At 40.2% G+C, this 26441-nt stretch overlaps 1 protein-coding gene across 1 annotated transcript in view; it reads right to left on the bottom strand.

Annotated features, from left to right (window-relative positions):
• SH3GL2 (SH3 domain containing GRB2 like 2, endophilin A1) overlaps positions 1-26441 on the bottom strand; it is a 95420-nt gene that overhangs the window by 9068 nt on the left and 59911 nt on the right. Inside the window, exons 2-4 of the mRNA XM_040541456.1 lie at positions 7758-7826; positions 5406-5478; positions 1368-1511 (exon numbers count right to left, since the gene is read on the bottom strand). Coding sequence (XP_040397390.1) covers positions 1368-1511; positions 5406-5478; positions 7758-7826 — 286 coding nt within the window. The remainder of the gene's footprint in view (positions 1-1367; positions 1512-5405; positions 5479-7757; positions 7827-26441) is intronic.

Genomic DNA, 26441 nt, shown 5'->3' with positions numbered 1-26441 from the left:
TTCATATAACTCAGTAAGAATTAGCTGCCTGAATTTCTGAGATCTCCTCCAAGACTCACTTGATGTCCACAAAAGTTACTGTTCTATTTTATGTCCTCTACATAGAAACAAAAGCTCAAAAATACTCTGTGGTTTGAGATGTAGGATGGTGGAAGAAAGTCCACTTTCCCTTCAAGAACAGAAAGGGTCTGAAAACTTAAAAATGAAAGGGATCAGAAGGAGCTTTGTCTCCCAAGCAGGGGATGCCAGCAGTGCAAGGCAAAATTAGAGAGCCTGCCAGACCTGGATGACAAACAGCCATAACAGCTCCTATTAGTTAAGAATGTGAAAATAATTGCCATATCTATTCTGCTGTGTACTAATGCAATCATCAGAGAATACACAGCAATTTGCACAAATTAAATTCTATTAGTTCTTCATTTTCACTTTAAAAATATAGTTGAAATTCAGCAAGTGAGAGGCAACCAATAAAAAAAATAATTCAGCAGTGTTTAGTACAAACCAGCCTACATTTGCCAAGCTAGTCAATTACTAGTCAACAAACAAGTACCTTCTCCATTGCACATATCTTTATGCCAGGAACAAAGGAACAACGTGCTATGAAGATTCAAAGAGGAATCAGAATTTTCAGGGTCCTATTTGAATGTTTGGGGTGTTGACATATAAAAACAGCCAACAGAGAAGCTCACACAATTAGGACACAAACGATCCTGCAATGAATGCTACCTCTTTTACTTAGACCTCTAGTGTTAAAGAACACCATGCAAAATCTTGGTTTAACATTTCTGACTCGGGAAGTTGTAAATTCATCTGGGGCTTGGTGAGAAGAAGGATTTTACAGGTAAGACAGGAGTATTCACTAGTGCCTTAAATGTGTAAGCTGGCCAGAAAAAAGGCCAAAATGCAAGGAATGAAGATTTTCAGTAATGGCTTTTAAAAAATGGATTAGCCTTAATTCCTTGCCTGTAATGAAGACAGTAACATTAATTCTGAGGTTAAAAGGTTCTTATTGTACACACATATAGACAATAATACCATTTCTGAACACATATATCTTCCACCACAACAAAGACCCTTTAGCATAATCTATGACAGAGCCTAAAGCCTGTATGGGTATGGTTCCAAATGGAAACAATTTGACTTCCAGCTCTAAGAGAAAAATCTCTAGTTCAAATCTGCGGAAGATACTGGAACCACGTCATCTCAGCAGGTTGACCTCAAAAGGTTAAGACTGATGAAGCTGAACTCTCACATTTTTTGCAGAATTTATTCCTTTATAAGAGCACAAGACTTCAATAATGAAAGTAATACTAAATTTTGTTACCGTTTTTATTTCAGTATAATGGAAAGGGAAGTAATAAAGTTACCAAAGTTGCATTCTTCTCCAAGTTCACGGCCAAATTTCAGCATTGCATCTGCCAGCAAGGCTTCAGCCTGTGGGTAACCTGGTCCCTTTTCCTGGCCTCGAATTTTTGACATAGTGTTGATCATGCTGAGTTTAGCTCTGGAAGCTGAAAAAGGAAAGTGACAGAGGTTACAAACACACAACAGTTTGAATATGCAGACTCTGTTGTGAACTTCAAGTCAAAAACTCCCTTGAAATGACTCAGACAGAAGAAAGTCCATGAACATTTTCAAGGCACAATGTTTGATGTGCTACATCTCAGGAAAAAAATCTTTAAGCTATCCCCAAATTATTAAACTTAGAATCCATGACTAGCAGACAGATAGCAGATTGAGTGAGCCTTCCTGTCAAGGACAAGTCAAGACTAGGCACTCTCAAGATTAAACTTGTGGAACCCCAAATGTTTATGTTTGACAGTTTTTCATCTGTAGAGTATGAAATAAAAACTTTGTTCCCGAATGTCCAAAAACCTTTGAAAAAAAAATTTATTTTTTTAAGAGAATTTTGGAAAACTCCTACATCAATATGTTTTTGACCGTACTTTAGTTTATTTCAAATACACAATTGCAGATCAGAAGAAAGCATACAATTATCATAATTGATGAAAACAAAGGCAGCAAAAATAAACTAAATAATTTGCTTGATGATGTGCTTTAAAGTGAATTTTTGCAGCTACAGAATGTGAACGGCCTGCAGAGATTGAATTAAGTAATTGCATTTTACTTCAAATTTTGCCAGCACAGCTGACTCAGAGTATGCGTCTCTGCCTACACTACTGCATGTGCTACAGGACAGCAGCTGTGAATGCCTCTACCTTCCTCCATGCAAAGATTCAATTCTGGCAGTTGCTCATATGAGTTAGCATTTCTGTGGAAAAAAACATCAGTAGCTAATGTCATTGTTCAACACTCAGCCTTGCATGCATTTCTGTAAGACGAAAACATCAGCAGGCTGCAGTCAGCAAGTGTTTTGCTCTTAATTTACTGATGAATAGTGTATATCAAAAGATGTTTTTCGTTGCTGAATGTGTTTCACTTCATGGCATATGCACAGACATAGATGTGCAAACAAAGGAAAATAAGGCAAATGTCATAGTACTTATTTTGCCTGGGAAGCAGCTATGAAAAGATAACATGTTTTTAATATATAGTAACCATATTTTTGTAAGCTTTCTCACTGCACTTCAGCGACATCAGATCATGCTTTTCTGCACTTGGAATTGTTTGATGCTTTGTGTTGCTACCCATTACAAAACTACATTCAGCTGACTAGCTGACTGCTCCGTATAAGAAACTGCATTTTAATGAAGTGCGTGGCCTTTAAAAATGGCATTGAAAGGATGGTTGAAAAGGGAAAATACAGAAGCACAAAATGGAACCCAGGCACAAACAAAATCAGTAGGACAAGAAATGGAAACAGAGGAATAGAGGCAGCAAGCTGAATTAAAATGGGAACAAATGGGAATAGTTTCAGAAATTAAAGCAAAAACAAAAGAGGGAATTTTAAAAAACAACAATGTGGCTATATTCTAGACAGACTGGCAAGAGTAAAAAGAAAAAAGTATAGGAAAGAATGCAATAGATGAAAGAACAATAAGGGAAGGGCAAGAAGGGGAGAAAGGTACGCATGAAAAATTCATGCTTCAGTGATTCATCTATTCGTTGTAAGCATTAAATTTGGTTTCTACAGTTAACTTTATTGGAAATTTAAAGTCCCAAATCACATCATTTTAGTATAAAATCTTAGAATACATCCACCAGTGTCTTCATTCCACCTTCCTTCTTTTAAAGTTGATTCCAGTAACTTCCAGGGAAGCTGAGGTAGGCTTGTGCTCAGTCAGTCTGAAAATCCCATCCTGACCCATTTCAGTTCTATTGCTTTTGCTGTGCTAGTGCCACATACTTTCTTTTCTAAGTTATGTCTCAACCTGAGTGAAGACAGGCAGAGATGTACAAAGCACTACATGGTGGTGATCTGAATGCTTGATTCTTTTGCCAGTTCTCTCATTTGTATTGACTTCCCTGCTGTCACTTATGATTCACCTTAATAGCAAGTGTTAACAGACCCATGGTGAAACATAGTTCTTTATTCTGTCTTTATACTCATTATTTCTACTTTCAATCATGTTCATCTTTCATCTCTTTTTCTTCAAATTACATGTACATCTTCATGGAAAGTCTCCAAGCCTTCATCATATTTAATTTTAGTCATTTTTCAAGAGGCCTTCCTTTTTTTTTTTTCATAATTTGGAAGTCTACAAAGCTTTTTCCTTCACAGTAACCTCAGCCAACATCTCTTTCAATAACTTCACCTTTGTCATTAAAATTCTTCTTTTTCCTTTCTTCTCCTTATTTCCTTTCCCTTCTTTTCCTTCTAGTATCAGTTCACTAACTGTTTATTGAAGTTAGGCAATGGTGCTTACTTCATTTGTTGATCCCCCAAAGTACCATGAAGACAATAGATCTCTCATACTGCTGTACGCTGTTATACAATCATAATGCTGTTTTCAGGGCATATCTTACTTATCAAGGAGTGTGCGGTACACCGCAAACCTTCTTTATCCTATGGAAATCAGGTAAACTTCTAAAGAAAATCATATTGCTGTTAAAGTGTTTTTTTTTTTTTTCATTAATTTTCCCTCCACTTTCTAATTTAATGTTTCTATTTCTTATTAAAACAAACAAAACAAAACAAACAAACAAAAACAGGAAATAATGAAATAATGGAAATAGGTAGTTTGGGTGCCTCAAATACTATTTTGGCAAATACTATATTAGTTGTACGGAAATAATCTTTTTTCTTTTATTGAAGAAGAATGTCATTTTTCCATGTAATTCATATCACTATATAGGAGCCCTTTTGCAATCAGCATACACCAATCCAAGATCAGGTGAGAGCTACAAGAGGTAGTCCTCCTTTCTGCTTACTCCATCTGCTACCTCTGCCCAGGTGGCAAATAAGGTGATCTCATTTCATATGCAAAAAAAGTAAATCTTCCCCTGTCTATTACAATTTTAATCTTCGGATGTTACTCACACACTCCACAAGCAAATGAAAAAAATGTGCAGCTGGGGTATGGGAACTGCTCCTTCCTGGAGCAGTGCAATCTTATAACAGCCTCAGGTGCCTGAAATCACACCCTGAGCTACTTCCAGAGATTTTGTTCTCTGCTGTTGCAGTGAGCCTCTTTTGTGATTCACAGCAATCATAATCACTCAGATGTGTCAGGAAGGCAAGACAGAGAAGCACAGAAGAGCCAAAACTTATTACTCAGTCTATATGATGTTGGACAACAGCAGCTTGACAGTAGTTAACAATTTTATCACTAGCCCCATGTTTGTCAATCTTATTTCTTTTCCTGCAGAGTGCTTGTTGATGATGAGCAATGTAGCTGTGGACTCAAGTCATAAACAGTATTCCATCTGTTGACATAGAAACCATTTTAGTCATTATTTTCTCTTTAACAGTTCTTGTACTTGTAAATATTCTTCCTCCTTTTATCAATCCACTGGCAGCATCATCGAATTATCCTCCTTTCCTCTGTGATCTAACATACAAATGTCACCAATTAAGCTATACCAGCAATGGTCCTTCATTCTACCACACTGGCAATACAATGTTTCACACTAGCTTGAATTTGTTTCCAGCTATTAAGAGACACTGAATGAATGTTTTTTTCTCTGTACTTCCATAAAACTCTAAGACACTAATAGTAGGTACACAGACTAATTTTACTTTCACATTAATTCTTCACTTGCACAACTCCATTGATGCCATCAGTGAAGCTGGCATTGACTCAAAACCCTTACATTCCTAGATCACTATGGAAATATTTAAGTAATTGAATTTAATGGTGTACAAGTGACCACAACAGCTTCACTGACTCCGCATTAATCTCAGCTGCACCAGTAAGGATGAGATCTGTCAGGCAACGCACCAGTGAGAAAAGAGTATTTTCAAAAAGTGCTCCAAGTACTGTGAGATTGTGAAATTATATTACCTGGATTGGGCTGAAGATATTCTATTGTCTTCGCCATTATTTCCATAACTGCCCTGCTGGTAACATCCACTTTCTAAAGGACAGAAAGTTAAACAAAAAGAAACATGAAAAGAGATGTCAGATATGCACGATATGTGTTTCACTCTTCTTTTTGTTCTTATGAATTCTTTTAACTGTTCTTATCATTTTAATTTTGTGTCCCTGAGTACAGCTGTTGAGTAAATCCAGCTCTGGTTCCAGCACGGTAATAATGCTTGAAAAAATACCAAAACACGAGTCCATCATTTCTGCTTGTAGCAGAATCACTCTTAAGTGAGGCCATTAGTACAGAGTACCTCAGGATGTACAGGGAATTTGATACAACTCTTTGCAATGTACTGATGTTCTGCATCACCCTAGGAAGTGTCCACAACAGGGATAACTTTTTGATAGAAAGGTCATTGAAACCTATTTTAAGAATTAGTAATCTTTGGTCCCTTAGTAGCTGGCAAACCAAGAGAAAAGCAGATGCCAATCAAAACCAAACACCAGTGATAAAATGCACTGTCTACATCTTTCAGAGTGAGTTCTGGTAAAATTTGGATAGGGAAGACAAAGTATTTCTTGCCATCTGATTTCAAGAAAATTATCAGCTTGAAGGCATCAGCCATTTATTTCCTCTGGATCACTCCATGAAGAAGTATTTTGTATTCTGGAATTTAAAATAAAGCAACAATTCAGAACTACTATTACTCTCTTTTACTGTAGTAGGAATTCTTGCTTTCTTAAGAAGTGTTCTGCATCATTTTCCTAAGTTGCTTATAGTGAAATATACAACTATTCTATCTCTTAGAATCAGAACTCAAAGGAAAAAATGTTGTTTTGGCAGATTTGGGGATCCCTGTAATGTGTGCTGTACTCTGCATTTATGAAGACACATTGCTTATCTCTGCAGGTAGCTTGTATCCCACAGAGTGAACTTCTTTACCATAATGGCAAGTTCCTATTTTAAAAAAGAACACCTGAGATAAGTTGTTTGCAGCATGCTGTGACTGACCTCTTTCCTGTTTTCTATGGCCATTGCCATCTGCCAGGCCTTGCTCTATGCTTTACACAAAGAAGCAGCAGAGGTCTGTCTGCCCTGGGTGAACAAGTAGCTGAACTGCCTGGTAGGGAGCCCAGAAATGGCTAGAAGGTTGCAGAGGAGAGTTGGGGGCGAGGGAACAGAAGGCCATGGACAGGCAGAAGGAGCGTGTCCTCTGCCTACAGAAAAGCTGGCAATCGACACAGGGCCTGGTGGGGAGTGGGGAGGCAGCCGATGAGCTTTCTCTGTTCTCTTCTCAGCTCTCAGTGCTCTCATCTTCTGGGCTGCCAACCCATGCCACCCACAAGCATATGTGGGACCCAGCTGTGGCTGTTGCTCTGTCCTACTTCCAGCTCTAAACCTAGCATCAGTTTTCTGAATTTTCTTTAACAATTTCCAGTTTTGATGACAGTGCTTAAACCTATGACACATTCAAAGGGAAGCTGGGGGAAGTGAGAAATCAGAAGTGAGAAATCACTTCTGTAATATCTCCACTGTGTGAAGAAGTGCAAAGGATATGCCCTTCTCCTTTATTTTCCATCTTCTCCTTTATTTCCCCATCTCCCTACAAAAATGTGCAAATAAATAGCTTCTGGTTCTCTTGGCTGGTATCAGATACATACCCTACAAATCACCTAGCAGTAACTAATGTTAAAACATTTGATGGTAACTTTAAAATCTGAAGTTAAAAAAAAACCTGCCACCACTGACCTTTCAGCTAACATATTCATACTACTACACATAGCGTGGGCTCTTCTTTCCACGAAAACACTTGGTGCTACCACTGCCAGCCTCACTGAGAAGTCCATTGGGAGAAATTAGCCCCCATTTTCCTGAAGCATTTTGTCATTGGAGGCTTCCTAACTCTGAACCTGTGAGTGAATAACCAAGTGCTTACGTCAGCCCCCTTCCTCAGACAGCTCTTGCTCCTCTCGACTGATGCCCAAGGAGCTGAGAATTACAGGCACCCTCTGCCACTGAAATGACCATACTTGTAAACAGACTCTTTCTGCTTACAGGGATCTTCCACAATAATTTAACTGAAGGTAATTTGTAGCTGGCATCAGCCTCAATCTCTGAATGAAATATTGGCAGTATAAAGAGTGCCAGACATTATGTATTCCTCAGTCAAAAGATAAAATGGGATAAGAATCCAAAAATTCAGTCCTGACAAATAAAAGTCCAGTCTTTCAAAATTACTGAAATGGGGACAAAAGCTTTGAAAATCCTGTCCTAGAAAAGAAAAAATAATGGTAATAGTGGATGTACATATCTGCATTTAGACTTACCCTTTCCATTTCTTTGAAGTCATCATCTAGCTTGGTTCCTTCTGCACCTCCTACTTTTTCACTCACTTTCTGCAGTTTAAAAAAAAAAAAAGAAAAAGAAAAACATTCAGCAATAACATCAATTTTGGTCACCGTGTTTTTCTGGGGAAGTGTTGTTTTTTTTTTCTGTAAGTTGGTACAACGTTCAGATGTATCATTCTTTCTGAAAAAAAAAAATTTCAAACACACTTCAACATAAGTTAAGCAATCAGAAAACAAACAAACAACAAAAAAAAACTATTGTATAAGTCTCACAGACCCAATCCTCTGCTGCTATCAGAAGACATACATACTATCACATCTTTGCACTATCACACCCTTATTCCTCTGTGGGATGGAGGTCCGTATCTTGAACTTATCTAGCAACTAATCAACAACAGAGCTGTATTCAGCAGACAAATATCCGTGGTCATGTGTGCTGGTGAAAAAGGAAGTGACTTGACAGAATGAACTAGGAAAAGAATCACAGAACGAAAAACTTTCTCATCAGAGCTGAAAAATGGCCCTGCTGCATTGTCCCGTACATATCAATTCAACGCCAAGGATAATAACCACGTATAAGCACAGAGCAAGAAGCTCCCAAGCCATGACTCCAGCCACACAGAAGGCAACAGGCGTCCATGCCCTTGAACTCTCAGAACATATTGACTAAAGCCACAACCAGACCTTCTACATTAAAAATCAAGTTTATAAATAAAAGGGATACATATATAAATATACATCCATATTCACACCATACAATAGCTTGAGGATCACATGAATTCTACCCTGAAGAAGGCTCGGAGGGACCTCACCACAGTATTCCAGTACTCAAAGAGGACTGCAGCAAAGCTGGAGAGAGGCTTGCTCTTAACAAGAAGCCACAAGGAGATGAAGGGAAATGGGTATGGGTTGCACTTGTAAAGGTTTCGTGTTCAAATAAGAAATATTTTTTTTACAGTGAGAACAATCAGTCATTGGAAAAACTTCCCCAGGGACTTGGCAGAATGAATCCCCATCACTGGAGGTTTTCAGGATGCAAGTGGACATGGCTCCTTTTTCTCACAAAAGATCTCACTTGATCATTTTTCGAGATTCCTTCCAACCTGGGCTGTTCTCTGATTCCATCATTCTATGTAGAATACCTAGCTGACAGACCAATTAGGAATAAAAAAAAAGTGAATGCTGGTGTCATGTTTTTAGCAAATATTCTTTTTTTTTTTTTTTTAATAAAATTCTCATTTGGCAAGCAAATTGGAAAACAACATGATGCTACCAACAGCATCCTGGCTTGTATCAGAAACAGTGGGGCCAGCAGGACTAGGAAGTGATTGTCACTCTGTACTTGGCACTGGTGAGGACTCATCTCGAATACTGTGTTCAGCTTTAGGCCCCTCACTACAAGAACATGGAGGTGCTGGAACATGTCCAAAGAAGTGCAGTGAAGCTGGTGGAGGGTTGAGAGAACAAGTTTTATAAGAATCAGCTGAGGGAGCTGGGGTTGTTTAGCCTGGAGAAAAGAAAGCTCAGGGGAGGCCTTACTGCACTTCAGTGTTCTAGTAGACGAAAAGCTGGACATGAGCCAGCAGTGCACCTGCAGCCCAGAAGGCCAACTGCGTCCTGGGCTGCATCAGTAGAGGGGTGGCCAGCAGTGGAAGGAGGTGATTGTCCCCCTCTGCTCTACCCTTTTGAGGCCCCACCTGGAGTGCTGCGTCCAGGTCTGGGGCCCCCAGCACAAGAAGGATGTGGGGCTGTTGGAACGGGTCCAGAGGAGGGACACAAAGATGCTCAGAGGGCTGGAGCACCTCTCCTGTGAGGAAAGGCTCAGAGAGCTGGGGTTGTTCAGCCTAAAGAGAACACTCTGGGATGACCTCATTGCAGCTATTCAGTACTTAATGGGATAGAAGATAGCAACTTTTTTTCTCAGTCAGATAATGACAGGATAAGGGGGAATGGTTTTAAACCAAAAGAGGGAAGATTTAGGTTAGAGGTTATGAGGAAATTCTTCACCCAGAGGGTGGTGAGGCAACGGCAAAGGTTGCCCAGAGAGGTTGTAGATGAAGTCTTCTTTAGACCGTTTTAACAAAGTGTAAATACTGATTTCGGGAAAGTGACTCCTGCATTAAACAAGCAGAAATTAAAGAAAAATTGGACTTTTTTTTTGCTCTTAGTTTCAACCCATTTTAGCTCATCCATATCTTTCTTTCACAATATAGAGAAGGACAACCCACAGCCTGCCATATGCCTGCTATTAATAAAATTCAGGCATCTGATTGATTTCATATTCACCACAGTTCACTCCTACAAAGCTGCAAGTGCAGCACAGCCAAGCACTTATTAATGCAGACTGTTATGTTTGGAATAGAAAATGGCTATCAGTTCTGTTTTTTTTCTGACAGCTCTTTGCAAATAAGTACCAAAAATCATGCATTAATGATACATCAACACTACTAAAAGCTTAAAAAAAAAAAAAAAAAAAAAGGAGAAACTTATCCATTTCTTCCTACACAAAATAGATGTCCAGATCACACAGACACTTTCCTGTCATTAATTTGAATATAGAAGATAAGTTTGTGTGGTCTGTATTACTGAATTTATGCCTTAAAGAGATCAGTGAGGCACCACAAAAAGTCACAGATTTCAAACTCTGCTCTGTTAGGAATAATTCCACTGTGGACAATAGGTTGATTCAATGTCCTAAAAGATACTATTCATCTGCAGATTCTGTGAAAAATGGTAACTAAGGAACCATAAAGGCCAGAGGTTTTCTTCATCAATCCATGAATGAATCTTCTGCAAATTGATCTCCTATTACAGCTAAGATGGCAAAAGCTGCATAGGAGCTATCTAACAACAAAGAATTCAGGTCCCTGAAAACAACAGCAAAGATGCTAGCACTTAAATATTCAAAGCAGATTTTGAATAAATGAGGTTCATCTCTGAGGATACAAAGTAAACAAAGGTAATTATTCCAGCCTCTTCTAGTTACAGCTTTTCTTTTTGTACTTCTAATACCTTAGGATCTCTTCATAGCTGATGAGGTTTTGCAGACATGTCTTATCATCCCCAAAGATCCCCTGAAGATCCCATCTCACATCTACAAACCTTAGCAATTACTCTTTCCCTTCATATTCATCATTACTCTAGAGGGAGAATACATGACACTTAACCATGCAGCTCTGTAGTCAGCTGGAGTGACCACTGTCAGGTCACGTCAAAAAGGCAATTCACTCCTTTATTCTCAGCATGCTTTACATTTTTGGTCACTTTGTCAATATTAGTTTCACAATCAGTATTAAGAGTCACTCATTTAAGATGACAAACAAAAGAGCCATGTTCTACACATCAAATTAATTTGTACAGTTCTGGGTCAAGCGCTGTTACAGACAACAGGGATGAGTCACAGGAGGGAGGCAAAACATGAAGCCTTTACTCCTTCTGGAGTGGTGTGACTCTTCTCTCAGGGTTAGTTACATCACAGACCTTCAGAAAGTACCTTCACCTCCATTATCCAGACAAAAATCTAATTTGGAGAAGTGCTGACAGACCTTAGGAAAAGAGCAACTGAACCACCATCATATCTGAAAACTTAAATGCTACTTATTCTTGAAAGGCTACAGGCACTCAGCAGCCAGAGATAAGAAATCAAATTAAGGGTTCAAATTTAAAGGAAAAAAAAAAAATCAGAAGTTCTTTCCCCTTAGGGCAGAAGGGGGCAATCTTCTCAGAGGAGGATATTAAGACCCCATTTCAAGGCCATAATCTATGGTGGTCCTATGGGAGCTGTGGGCCTGAGAAAGGAAACTGAAACATTTCCAACTTAAACCACATCTATGTCATCACTGTATTGATTAAATTTAGAGATATTCCTTAGCCTGTTTATATTCATCCTCCTAATCAATTGTTAAAGCATTGTTAAGGCATTTAATTATGGCTGGTACTTCCACTGTTCTCTAAGACTGTCAGATTCGATTATCATAGGTCAGGAAGATAGAACAGCTTACATCATCTGAAGATCTGCTTGTGCCAAAGATTCAGAAGCAGTCAGAAAAATCCCTAGCTACAAACAGCAAGAAAACAAAATTCTCTTTTGCCCTGTCATGTAAGTCAAGGTTTCAACATTTTGTTTCTTATTTTACAATGGAATGAAGATTAGACCCTTGAAGTTGTCTCTACCACATTTCTCCTAAACCAGTCATCATATGGAAGAAGCAAGGCCTAACCTAATATCAGGGCAATATTATTTAATTATTTTCTGATCATGAGTTCTCTTTCTAATTTTGATTACTTATTTCATCTTGTCTCCAAATAGCCTTTACAATAAGATTATCATAAAAATACAAATTTATTTTCATGAAAAAAGACAGGTTCAACAAACAAGCATTATCCAAGTGTGGGAAAAATATGAAAAGTTTTTTATGCATCGAAGGTATGCAGAACTTTCCTACACCTAAAAATGTGATGTTTTATAGTCATGATCTTCAGGTCTTATATAACTGAAAACAAGTGCTGTGTGCATCAAAGCACAGTCCAATTGTTTAAAGATCCCATCTCCACTCAGGTAGAATATTAACATTACATCCAGTGGTCAGAATGGTTTCAATACAGACAGCAAAGGTGTCACGACAACATTAAGCCTATTTTTTTTTTTCTTCTCCAGAAGATAATTTTTTAAAGGTAGTTTTGTCGTAGATTCTGACAGGACAAGGAATATAAGCCATTGTGACAGCAGATAGCAGTGTGATTTGGTAGATGGAGTTGTTGTGAAACAGGAAAACAGGTCTTGGCTATGGAACCATTGATTCTGTTTTCATACAGCTATGCAAATTACCTGTTTTGTATTGCTGTGTCACAAGCACTATGTTGCACAGGGAAAAAAAATTATTGTGCAGTCACTATGAATATGCTGAAAATTCCCATTACCTTTTTTAGAATACACTGATAATTACTTATACAACATCCTATAAAGCCATCTTTTAACTAGTAATGATACAAATCTGACAGTCATCTCTCACTACTCACAAGATGTTAAATCAAATGTGCATTAGGTTGCTATTCCATGAGAATTATGTTCTTCAGTAGTATGATGTTGCATTCTATTAGGCCGGTCAGTCTCACGTCAGTGCCTGGTAAAATTATGGAGAAGATGATCCTTGAATTTATTGAAGCGCACCTGGGGGACAATGCAGTCATTGGTCCCAGCCAACATGGGTTCATGAGGGGTAGGTCCTGCCTAACAAATTTGATTTCCTTTTATGATAAGATCACCCATCTAGTCGATCAAGGGAAACCAGCTGATGTGATCTTTTTGGACTTCAGCAAAGCTTTTGACACAGTTTCCCATAGGATCTTATTGGACAAAATGTCCAGCATACACCTAAACAAAAACATCTCATGATGGGTGAGCAATTGGCTGACAGGCAGGGCTCAAAGGGTTGTGGTAAATGGGGCCACATCAGGCTGGCAGACGGTCACTAGTGGGGTCCCTCAAGGCTCCATTTTAGGGCCAGTCCTCTTCAATGTTTTTATAAATGATTTGGATGTAGGACTAGAAGGTGTTTTGAGCAAATTTGCCGACGACACCAAACTTGGAGGAGTTGTGGACTCAGATGAGGGTGGAAAGGCCTTGTAGAGACATCTGGACAGATTGGAGAGCCGGGCAATCACCAACCACATGAAGTTTAACAAGAGCAAGTGCCGGGTCCTGCACCTGGGACGGGGCAACCCTGGCTATATGTACAGACTGGGCGACGAGACGCTGGAGAGCAGCCCCGCAGAGAGGGATCTGGGGGTTGTGGTTGACAGCAAGTTGAATATGAGCCAGCAGTGTGCCGTGGCAGCCAGGAGGGCCAACTGTATCCTGGGGTGCATCAAGCACGGCATTGCTAGTCGGTCAAGGGAAGTGATCGTCCCGCTCTACTCTGCGCTGGTGCGGCCTCACCTCGAGTACTGTGTGCAGTTCTGGGCACCACAGTACAAAAAGGACGTTAAACTGTTGGAGAGTGTCCAGAGGAGGGCGACGAAGATAGTGAAGGGCCTAGAGGGGAAGACGTATGAGGAGCGGCTGAGGTCACTTGGCCTGTTCAGCCTGGAGAAGAGGAGGCTGAGGGGAGACCTCATCACAGTCTACAACTTCCTCACGAGGGGGAGTGGAGAGGCAGGTGACCTATTCTCCTTAACCACCAGTGATAGGACCCGCGGGAACGGTGTTAAGCTGAGGCAGGGGAGGTTCAGGCTGGACATCAGGGAAAGGTTCTTCACCGAGAGGGTGGTCGCACACTGGAACAGGTTCCCCAGGGAAGTAGTCACTGCACCAAGCCTGTCAGAATTTAAGAACCAATTGGACTGTGCACTTAGTCACATGGTCTAAAATTTTGGGTAGACCTGTGCGGTGCCAGGAGGTGGACTTGATGATCCTTATGAGTCCCTTCCAACTCGGGATATTCTATGATTCTATGATTTTATGATTAGAGTGCTTTCTGAGCAATTCAAACAGAAAAATCAATTCAAAAAAGAAAATCTTGCATGGCAGTATATGCCACTATCCAAACTTGAAAATGAAGCAAAATCATTATCAAACCACAAGAGTAGTCACCTGAGTCTGCAGCTCTACTAATTTGGTGAAATACAGTAATGAAAGGAGGTTAGAAATGCATGATGGAAAACAACAGTACCCTCTGTAGTTCATGCTTATTAAATACAAGTCACCCTGTTGATGTCTCACTCCTTAGTACCTGTTCCATAGGTTCCCTGCAATTCCTCCATGCAGTTTTTGCCTCTTTGACTTTTGCCTGTCCTTATAAGGTTTCATGTTCTGGGAGTACAGGGACAGAAGTATATTCAGGTTTGCTAAGGATTTTCAAACAGGCTCTAACATGCTGTAATGCTTTGTTAGCATTGCAAACAGATGAAAGACATAGCTGGCTTGCAAAAGAAAGTAGTGAAAAATACACATTTTAATGGGAAGAAGTCTGTGTACACATGGTGATGGTTTGCCAACATTTCAGGCTTCTCAGAAGGAGAAAACATTTGAAAAAGAACATTTATAAAAAGTACAGTCTCTAATCTAGATTTTTTTATTTATTATTCTATTGCTTCCCATTCTGTCACTTCACACTTGCAGGCTAATTTTTCTGCATGTTTGATTCCTGTATATTTTGGCACTTCAGGTACCAGAATTTGTTACCACAGGAAGCGTGACACCTGAAATTCCAATTCATGATCATGGCCCTGGTCCAATGAGGCATACATCCTGTGGCAAATCATACTCTCAGCAGTAGCAGTAAGCAAGAGAGGAGATTCTCCGGTAATTTCAGACAAACTAGAAAACAGACTAAAAGAAAGAACTCACCTCATAAGTATAAGTAAATTAGCTGTACTTGAGACTTCTGCTTCTCCAAATGACATTAGAATAGTAAATAAAAGAGACACCTTTTCAAGGTCACTTATCTCCTGTAACACGGAGATAGCTCATCTTCAGAAATCTTAAGAGGCTGTAGAAAATATCACTGTTGGTTCAAAGAACCTTATTCTGTACTGAAAATGAAATTTACATCTGATTTCAACTGAGGTAAAGTGATCTTGCTCAAGTTTTTCAGAAACAGCCATCTAGATATGGGAATTCCCAGTTTACAAGTAAATGATCCAAAACCATTAGCTTTGGAAAGCTTCAGAAAATTCAACAGGTCTGACACAGCTCACCAGAAGAATCTGATTTACCTTACAAAGTATTCCACTCTTTTATTGGAAAAACTGAGCAAAAACCGTATTTTTGTTAAACAGAGAAGATTTCAAAAGACAGGAAAGCTTATCACCCTTTCCCTTGCACTTAATATTCTACGTACTTTATTCTATTTTTCTTTTAATTTGTAAACACATTGTATAAAATAGGAATTGTTAATAGGATGCAGGACAAGCCACTTCAGTGGTAAAACACAAATACGATCCCAGCTTTATATATGTGGAAGATTCAAAAGGACTGTAATGCTCGTTTACTTTCCATTAGTAAATTTCTCATTCCTCTGTTGTGACAGCAAGAAGAGCAGTCCAGAATGCCAGCTGGGGTTCGTCAGCACAGGATCCTCCCCTTGCAAAACTGAGAAGCACAGTGACTGTGCTGCTACAACAGAAACCGTAAGGAGTCATGAAAACAGTGTGAAAGGCAAAAGGGAAAAAACAGACGTCCAAGAATCTCCAGGGAACTTCGCTGTTTCTTTTCTGTTTGCACTGATACTTTGATTATGCCATTGAAGCTTTGCTTTCTCCCTGGCAAAATGAAGAAATACACTTGCCTACCACATGGGAAAATTGTGAGCATTAATTTGCACCTGCTACTGCTTGTAAGCACGAGCATATCTAACAAAAATGTTAGTGATACACTTAAGGCAAGCATCTGCAGCCAACTCTGAGATTATCTTTTCTGTTCCTTTCTGTCACTTGACAGATGTATTTAATCAGGAAATAATATACTACCACCCCTGATAGCACTCCAATCACTTTCTCCCTGCTAGAAGTCTTTTTTCACTGATCTGTGCCACCTCGAGTGCACACCAACCACAACTGAGTACTTCTGTCCCTTCTTAAAAGTTCCCTTGACTCTGATGATGTTGGATGCAGAATGACAAGAAGAGCACTATCCAAAGATTGGTAAGTGAACTGAATTTGGGAAAGTCAAGAAGAAAAGCGAAGGCTGAGACTGGCCTACAAAAGGCTTGCCTTCATCTCTCTCACAGCATCTTCTTGAAGTACTCTTTATACACGTACGATAGCTTGGCCGTGCTAGTTCCTGCAGTTGCTAGTAGCAGGGCCCACAGCCTTGTTAAGAGCCTTACTTGTCCTGGAGACAGTTCAGGAGTCCAGGAAAATTAATAATAATGTGGCATACAGAATGTGACAATTAAAAACAATGTGACATACAGAAGAAACAGGACTTGGCAATCCTAAAGACAACCCACTGACAAAGCTTGTCAAGTCAGGAGCAAAAATCTTCATGGGACAGGTTCTCCAGTGACTCCAGTGATAATCTGGAGCAAAGGCAAAATGGTTCACTGGAACATTTCAAGACATCTCAAGGAATCCAGTGTAAGAAATAGCCATAGTGAACCTGTCCCATGTTTCTACTCTCATCACTTAGAATAAATCCCTAATTTGACCTTTTTTTTTTCATTTTCAGCTCAAGCTGAAGGGAAAAGAGGTTGTCTGGATCAGTGATTACTTTGCCATTCTGGTCTAGCATTTTGCTCCCTGCCTGCTAGCAAGGACCACACCGCAGAACTCCTGCTACGCCAGCATTGCAGAGGGAGTCCACGCTCAGCACGAGCACACAACATAAAAGTACACCTGCCTCTGCGCAAGCTTCTGCGCTGACGGCAGTGACTGCAGAGCCGCCGCTGCAATGCCACTGTGTTACACTGGAGACTGGCCACTGGTGAGAGAAACAGGGAAGGGTGAGAGCAGGGACAGAAGTGCTGAGGAAGTGCTGCTGTACTAGTAGCCTGGGCTGTACCCCCACGGAAAGTCACTGCACAGAAGCACCCACCCCAAGAGGTGACTGTAGGCAGTACCACAGGGAAGACACAAAATTAAATGGGTATTACACAATCTAGTGACAGAGGTGTGCTGGTAACTTGAGACACTGCAGTGCATCCCCAGTGAGCAAGGGAATCTATTTCATATGTTTACGCTTATTACCAAAATTGCACGTTTGCCAAATGCACACTTGAGGAGTTCTGTTCTCTGCAAAGTTTGCGTTCAGCCAGGATGCCAGCACCTTGCTGTTCAGAGTGGGCTCAGGAGTTGGCAGAGAGAATCTGGCAAAAGCTGCCAGGGATCTGAGGACAATCAGAACACTGTGTGCTTTTTCAACATTACCTCTCTGTTCCCAGCAGGCCACCAGCACTAGCAGCAGAGAAAAAATTGTTATAAAAAAGGTGCCTGTATCACCTAGAAGATGTGCCAATCTCTACTTTTTTGTTGTTGTTTGTTTTTGCAGTAAGGAGGAGGGACAGAGAATCTACTCCCATATGGTATTTCTGCTTCTGATGACAACAGTACCATGATCCAGTCCCTGTAGTAGACCTGCAGGCAATAAATAACACGTTCACAAGCTTTTCACACCTGTGCAAAGGAGTATGGATTCAGACCTACAATCCTTAAGAGCTCCCCACATTGCAGCACTGGGAGCTCTGCCCTACACTGTACTGTCACAGAGAAAGGTCACATCTGTGGTCTATTTCCCAGAGTGCAAAAAAGTTTGGTAGCAGCCTGAGTGTTTTTCCAAGGTAAGCAGCTCACTCAGCTGGATGGTGGTAAGGCAACTCTGAGGGAAAGGCAAAAACAATGCAAGAATACCACCAGTTTTGGAGGTTTGTTGCCGGCAGATGGGAGCAGTACCACCTGGAATGCTATCAGTTGTCAGCTCCTGACCCATTGTGCTCTATTACCATAAATAATGTTTTTTTTTTATTTTAGATGGAGAGTGTGAACCACAAAATTACATATTTATTCAATCTTCCATATCTTTTTTTCATGTCTCCAAAACAATTTTTATGAATTTTTAAGGGGGAAGATGCTTCTTATAAAACTCCTGAGTAGGTAGAACCTAGAATTGCAGCTTTGTTTTGTTGCTGCCCTTTGTAAGAGGAGTTGTGGATATTAAAACCATATACAGAGGTGTATAACAGCACACAGAGTGAAAAAAAGGCAAAGAGAACACAGACCACGTATCCATCCAGTTAGCATCCTATCTGGAACTCAGGTACAGTGTGCTTATTGATCATGATCTATCTTATCTGCATACATTACCACATGCATGCCCATAGCTTCTGACTTCAGCAGAAGCGATGATCTCTTCCTTTTCACTGCTTCAGCTGCCATATGCTTACCTCACCACCTAGCAAACCTGCTCTGGGCACAGGCAACAGGTGACTTAAGCCATCCCTTGGTTTCTTGTCACCAGGCTGCCTGAGCTCATCTGGTCCATTTCAGCACAGAGCTGTGTGAGGAAGCTTCCTATAGCTGTGGTTTAATCCGCCAGCTGAGAAGCAGAGCTCACCTTCACCCCTCATGACAAATAACTTTTGCATCAAACTTCAGCTTTGAAAAGTTGAGTGTTTCACATGCAGGCATAACACATGGAGAGCGCAAGGACATTCTGCCCACCACTCAGGTCTTACAGGCTGTGGAGCCCAAATGCCTGACCAGCATTACACAAGCAGTGATGCAATCACGTACTGTTCATCAGTAAAGTATAGTCTGCTGCATGTGACTCTGTCAGGCAAATCAACCACACATTTTACACAGTATTAAACCTTTGGAGTGACATAATTTTCTCTCTTGGTACAGGAAAATTAATTAAGTTTCAGTAGAAATAAATAGGGCATACTCAGGCCTAACAAAGCAAAATAACAGCAGGAGAAATTTATAGCAATTAAATACCATTTAAGCCATATTTTATAACTCTTCAGAATGTATGCCAGTCTGCAGGCCTTTTGCTGGGTGAAAGTCATGGTAGTCCTTAACATCTGGAAATGTGGGAATGCTAGGAACATTGAGAAGCTGCTGCAGACCAAAAGAACAAAACATGGCTTAAACATGATTCATCATTTTAACAGCTGCACAAACTACACAATTGTGAAGTTGATCTTTCTACATTTGAAAGTTCATTTGCTAGACTCCGTCAGTGAATTAACTGTTATCTAACAAAGACTTGAAGTTAGGGGTAGTTTGCAAGCGAAAGCATGTCTATAAGCTGTTGCTGGTAGTGAAGCACATTTATTTCTCGTGTTCCTATTGCCACAAGATATAAAAGGCTGCAGAGTCTGTACAGCACATCAGAGAGCCAGTCCAAACCGTTTGTATATCTCCTTACCCTATCGGCAGCAATGAGAGTTTATTCACTACATACAGAGCAACCAAAAGCCCAAAGCCACCCACCACCTTCAGTTTAATAACAGCATATTTAGACACTGCTGAAAATTGACCTAAGTTTTTCACATGAGCACTACGTTTTTCACATGAGCACTACTAAGCTGAATGCCCTTTCCTGAAATTCACGTCCCCCCTGCACATGCTCTCACACTCACTGCACACCAGCAGCGTGGCCCAAGCACCGCCTGGCTGTCGGGGCAGGAGGGGCATAGCAGCAGGCACTGGACATTCCTGAGGGAATGTCCTTGACCAAAAAGGCAGACTGCCTTTTTGCACTCCTGGGATGTACACCAACGAGCAATAAGAAGAAAGAAGGGACTGGGTGGGCTAGGACTGGGTGAAACATGTCGAGAGGTAAGTACAAACATGAAGGGTGGAGATGCTGTGTGGCATCACCAAGCCTGCTGTTGTGCTGCACTATGCAGGAAATGCAGGGAGCAGATGCAGCTTCTCTTCTGCGGCTGCAGCAGAGCTCGGAGAGGGGATTCTGTCAGTCAGAGTGAGAGGGAAGGCCAGCCCTTTCTTGCTAACATTAATGCTTAGTCACAGCCCTCAGGTATTATTATTTAAATTTGCAGATGATCATCTTTCTCCTCTTTCCTCCTTACATCACTGTGTGCACCAGTTACCAATGGCACAGGACATTATGGTAGGTAAGGAACCAAAACTTATACAACAAACAAGAGCCCCAAGACCTCAATTCCGACCTAAACACTATTGCAATTCACAAAAAAACACCTCTGAGTCCAGGCAGTTAAACAAGACATACCTGCACGAAGCTACAGCAGAGCCGAGCGTGCTGTTCTGTGGTACTTATTTGGGAATTCTAAGAGGTACCAAAGAAAAGGGGAAAAATGACCACAGAATCCCCCCCGGAGGCAGATGATCTCACTAACTGGTTCATTACCACCACCAAGACTGATAATAAGACCACACAAATCAATACAACAAGCTGTGCTTCACACGCGGAAACAATTTGTGTCTATGGCTCTAGCTAGTGTTAGAGATAAAGATACTCCAAGAAGTCTGCCTTGCAATGAAAACCTTTCTTTAGGTTTTTATCTAATTTACAAAGCAGTTTCCTATTAGCAGGAGGGATAAAAAGATTTTTTAGATATAATAATGAGACAGGCAACTTTCCTAATGTTATCTTGGAATTCATTTGAACAAAGGAAGTCAGATGAAAATAAAATAAAAACGAACACTGGGCTTGGTAAAAGGACCAGCTCAAAAAAAAAGGCCAGCTCAAAAAAAAAGGCCAGCTCAAAAATTAGAAATATTTACACCTTTACATATCTCAAGATATTCACATAATGCAAATATTTTCAATCAGTTTTTCAGTCTTTTACAGCATCTGAAGCCAAAAACATTGTGTATGAATTATATACACACCTGATGTTCCGCAGAAAAGAAAGGGAGAAATGTTTCTCTGAAAGAGCAAATTCAGTTGCCTAGTTATTTTTTGCCTTTTTGCCTAGTTATATTCCCTGTGATTTTAATTTCAAATGAAAATAAACTATTCCATCAACAAGTTCAGCTTTATAAAGCTATTAGATTTTATTGACTTTTCCTAAAAATATTATGGAATCTTCACGAAGATTGCACTGGCTGTGCAGGCTCATTTACAACTCCTGAATTTTAAAACAAGTTAGGAGGATCCAAAAGTGGAATTGCTTACATTTCCCGCTCAATACACAAGTGCGAAGATTTATAACATACTCTTTCTGAACTACTTTCTGAGACAACTAATCCATTGTTACTTCTCCCCCTGCCCTCAGTGTCTGGAATTCCTCTGTAAGTTCACTATCCACAATAAAAATTATGTGCCCACTGCACTGGCCCATGCAGAAAAACAGGCAAGTTAGATGCCCATGTGCACAGGAACATGCAGGTAGACTACTTTCAAAGGTAGACTACTTTCAGAGAATAAGTAAGTCTAAAAAATAGTGAAGTCTCCATAAAACATAAAGGGGAAGACCACGTCTGCTGAAATTCCATCCTTCCTAAGTTACACCATAGGCATGTCCCATCACAGAGATGGGCAATTACCTTTTAAACTGCACTATGAAATAAAACCATAGCTGTATGAAGGGAGTAATATTCACACTTCAGAGTGCAGAAATGTATACATGGGAATATACCTAGTAGTAACAGCCCACCTGATCCTCTCAGCAGGTACATGCAGGTGAAGAATCAACCTAAGAGTGTCCTTTTAGAAAAATGGCTGCATACATTTAACAAGTATGGTTACAGAGCCATGGTCTAGACCATTCTCATCGCACTTTGAGAGACCATGGCTGTCTCTGACAGGTGAGGGAAGCCAACCCCAGTGGCCCACTGCCACAGAAGCTGCCTGCCTACACAACCACAGCCATCTCACTGATGCCTGTTTTCTCTGGACTGGATCTATTTTGCAGTACATAGCTGACATCAGCCATGCTACACAGTCCTTACCACATGCACAGAGGCTTTCCAGCTGCTGTAGAACAACTGGGGGCTAGTACCTTCCCCCTGCAAAATACCCATATCATCTTCTTCTGTCTTCCTGAAAACATTTATATCATGTTGCCTCGTGCTGATCTGTGGTTTTGTTTTGTTTTGTTTTTCCAGCTTCTATCCAAGAGGCACCACATTTCAACAAAAAGTATTAATGTACTTTGCAGAATGAGGTGTAAGGGAAATAAAAAATAAAGCTTTTAGATGTGTAGTATTTCTCTTCCATTTGAAATAAGCTAATGCAAAACTTTTTTAAGGATAATTGCCTTACACTGCAGGTGAAAATAACACTTCCTCTTCCCTCCTTCCTTGTTGTCATTTTCCATGCTGTCAAGTCTTAAAATTTGTCTTGAATTTTGAGATTTAAATATCTCACAGTCTGCATGGAATATTAAAGCATATATGATCCTTTACATCAATCTGCTAATTAAATTTAGTAGAACATTTATATTCAATACTAAATCTACTGTAAATTATTCTGTGGTGGTGTAAAAGCAAACACATGGCAACAAATACAGAGCAGGTGAGATTTTCAAATGTCTAAATTCGAACCTCACAAACACTATTAAAAATACAGCATTAGCCTCTTTATATAATTAGTTAATTAGCCTGATTAGCTGATGTACCCACATATTCAGATTTAGTGTCCATCGTATAATTACTACAGTAACGTGTTCATTATATGCATATTGCTTTATCTTTTGGGGATAGGGAGGATAAGTTGGGCTCTGTATTCTTTCACAGCCTTCAGATCAGTAGTGGGTTGTGAAAGAAGAAACGCAGAGACAGACAGAATGCCTTATTCTGCATTAAGATGCTTAGCACTTAAAATAATTCCTGAGAAATCTGTATCTTTTACACTGTCATTGCTTTAAAACACTGTGTTTGAATTAGTTTCCAAAGGCAACATACAAGCAGAAATCATGGACAGAAGTGGTTGGTTTGAAATACATAAATATACTATGCTAGACTTCAGACATCTTAATACAACTTCAAATCTGGAGAAGATCCGAGGTTAGTCAGGACAAAAAGGTCAGCGACAGGCAGAAATTCCTGGCATTCATCACAGTACCACCTGCAGCTTATGGAGTCACTGAGAACACAGATTTTTCACTGTCACCTTCTTATGATGGTGCCTGACATTTATGTAGCTTAAAAATCTATTTTAAACTAATTTATTCTCACAGAAAGGAAGCAAACAAGGAAGGCCTGTATTGCAATTGATGCTGCATCCCCACAGACAGCTTCAGACACCATTTCTGCGTGCATGTGTATCTCTTTAATGCCATAGAACTTTCTTCCATTGAGGTATCTCATTGACTGAGTGTGGCCTATGCCTAGTCATTTAATCTACCTGTGGTCAGATTTCAGCACATATGCACTTTTCCCTACACAACGTCAGTACAAGGGTCATTTAATTAGCTGTGATCCCAGTTTCCACAAATCTTGGAGCTAGAATGTTTGCAAATCACAAATTTTCTTAATGGGCAGGCAGCAAACCTCGTTTCTTTGCAAACGATAGCTTCCAGAAATGACCTTTTACCACAAAGACAGGTAGAAAAATTCCCACTGACCTTATTGCCATAGGATCAAGCAAAGCAGAAGTGATGCAAAATGCTGCAGTCTGCTTACCAGTCATCTCATTTTTAAGTCAGTCTTACCAAGGTCAAGACTTTCCTCATAAGCCTCTGATCATCCAAATACTTCTTCCATGATTTCTTGAGTCTCTTATGTTAACAAGAAATGACTGGAGCTGATAACATCATACTAGACAGATTTCAGAAATACTAGCACAAAATGAAACACCAATGTTAGGTATTTTTAAAGATAAACTTTTACAGAAACTTTAACCTTTTAATGGTTTTGCACTTCATTAGTATTTAACTGCTGTTGTTTGAAACAATACAAAACAATCAATATTTAACAACTATAATGTGATAGTCTACAGTTAAATCCATTATTCCCTTGGTTTTAAGCACCATTTTAATTGATTTATAAGAATACATAAAAGTTTTGCATACTCTAGGGAGTCTTTTGCAAAAGAACCTCCTCCATGGCAAGGAGTACCCCAGCTCCCGCAGGACTTCATATGCTGCTGGCAATCCGAACACTGCTACTTCTAAACCTGCATACGTTTTCACTATGCAAAGCCAAGTGACCTACCTACACATGGACTCCCAATACAGTCAGCAAAGGTGGAACTCAACCAGGTTAGTACTTCTCTGTTGCTAGATGTGATACGGCAAGGACAATTGAGACTTGAAGATGGCTGCTGGAATTTAAAAAGCATAGCAGCATGCTGAATTACACCCATTGTTGCACACATGGAAGATGGGAAAGAAGGAATGAGAGAACATACAGCTACATTTTAACTATGAATTTCCTAAATACAAATAGAGCATTTTGGTCCTGTAAATTAAATACAAACGTGGAAGGTCAGGAACTGTGTACACAAATTGCGGCATTAGCAAGCACCATAGCAGCATGCCACCCCTGTTTCCTAGGTGATTCACCCTTAATACTTAGCTCTACAGGATAAAGACACTGCAGCATCCAAAAAAAGAAAATCTGCTCTTTCTCCTTAAAAATAAAGAACTATCTGCATCTTAAGCTTCTATATTGCCAGTAAATATTTAGTGTTAAATTTGTAGTATACCTTTTCATCACGTCACATACAGGCATTGCAAGACATACGAATATAGGTGAGATGTTAAATTACATAGGATTTGGAAGTCTCTAGGCAAAAGTAAACATGCAAGTATTTCTCTCTTTAGCTAATGGCGATGCAAAACTGAGGATTTTAGTGGTGAAAAAGTATCTAGAACTGAAGCTAGGGTGTATGGAGACAGAGAAATCACACTGGTTTTGCAATATCTCATCTTTCATACTTTATTTATGCAGAATATGTCACTCACTTTGAAGTTGCGTAGTCTGGTGGACAGTAAATAAGTCATGTTGTGAATATGCACGAAACTGTGAATAACATTTTCTGTGTCCTAGTTCCTAGGCTTCTGCGTGAAATGATACCCAGAATAAACCCAGAATAAACCATTTCTGTATCTTCTCCTTAAAGTGTGCCTAAGCTGTGACGGCATCCACAGATCAGTTGTGTTCCACCATCTAGTTATGATCCTATTAACTCATATGCTAGCCACCCTATGCCTACGTAAGCATCAACAAATGGTAGAAAAGAACTATGAAAAGGTATTATTCTTTAAATATAAATTTAGAAACTTTTCAAAAGCCAAAAGAATTCCACACACTAGTAACAGTGAGAAAATGAGCTTCGTATATGCAATCACAGAATCCCGGAACAGCTGAGGTTGGAAGCCACCTCTGAAGGCCATCTGGTCCAACACCCCTGCTCAAGCAGGGACACCTAGAGCTGTTTGCCCAAGACTATGTCCAGACAGCAACTCTGACAAATTAGGCAGATTAAAAAAAAAAAAAAAAAAAAAAAAGGGGGGGGGTACATATACTGGTGATACTGTCTCAAGACTTAGTATCCACTTCTTATTCTTCAAGCCTCATGTTCATTGCCTCATTGATGATATGTGGGCCATGATTATTTGAATCCCTTCTGTGTTAGGGCTTTCTAAAGAGCCATATGCCTCTAGCAGTGGTAGGGAAACAGCCTGGAAAAGGCTGCCTTCCAGCACCACAGAAATGTTTAGTAAGGCAACAGGTATTGCCAGTACCAGCATGCTTCTGAAAGTGGAGAGCATGTAGGGGTGTCATGGTTTTGCCTGGAATAGAGTTAATTTTCTTCACAGAGGCTCAGATGATGCTGTGGTTTAGATTTTTGATGAAAATAGTGGTGATATCACACCACTGTTTAGTTGCTGCAGAGCAGTGCTCACACAGAGCCAAGGCCTTTCCAGCTCCTCATGCTGCCCTGCCAGCGAGGATCCTGGGGATGCTCCAGTTGCTGGGAGGGTACACAGCCAGGACAAGTGGCCCAGATGGATTAAAGGGATGTCCCACACCATGTGGTGTCATGCTCAGCAATAACAGCGGGGGTAAGGAAGAAGGAAGGGGAGGGAAGGCTGTTCGGAGTAATGGCATTTGTCGTCCCAAGAAGCCATTTGTGTGCTGAGCCCTGCTTTCCTGGAAGTGGCTGCACGCCTGCCTGCTGTGGGAAGTGGCGAACTGGTTTGGCTTTGCTTGTGCAGGGCTTTTGCTTCGCCTGGTGAACTGTCCTCAACCCACAAGTTCCTGCTTTCACCTCTCCGATTCTCTCCC

This window comes from Cygnus olor, chromosome Z (genome assembly GCF_009769625.2).
Source record: "Cygnus olor isolate bCygOlo1 chromosome Z, bCygOlo1.pri.v2, whole genome shotgun sequence".
In the NCBI taxonomy this organism is placed as follows: domain Eukaryota; kingdom Metazoa; phylum Chordata; class Aves; order Anseriformes; family Anatidae; genus Cygnus; species Cygnus olor.
This window is presented reverse-complemented; position numbering and strand designations above follow the sequence as displayed.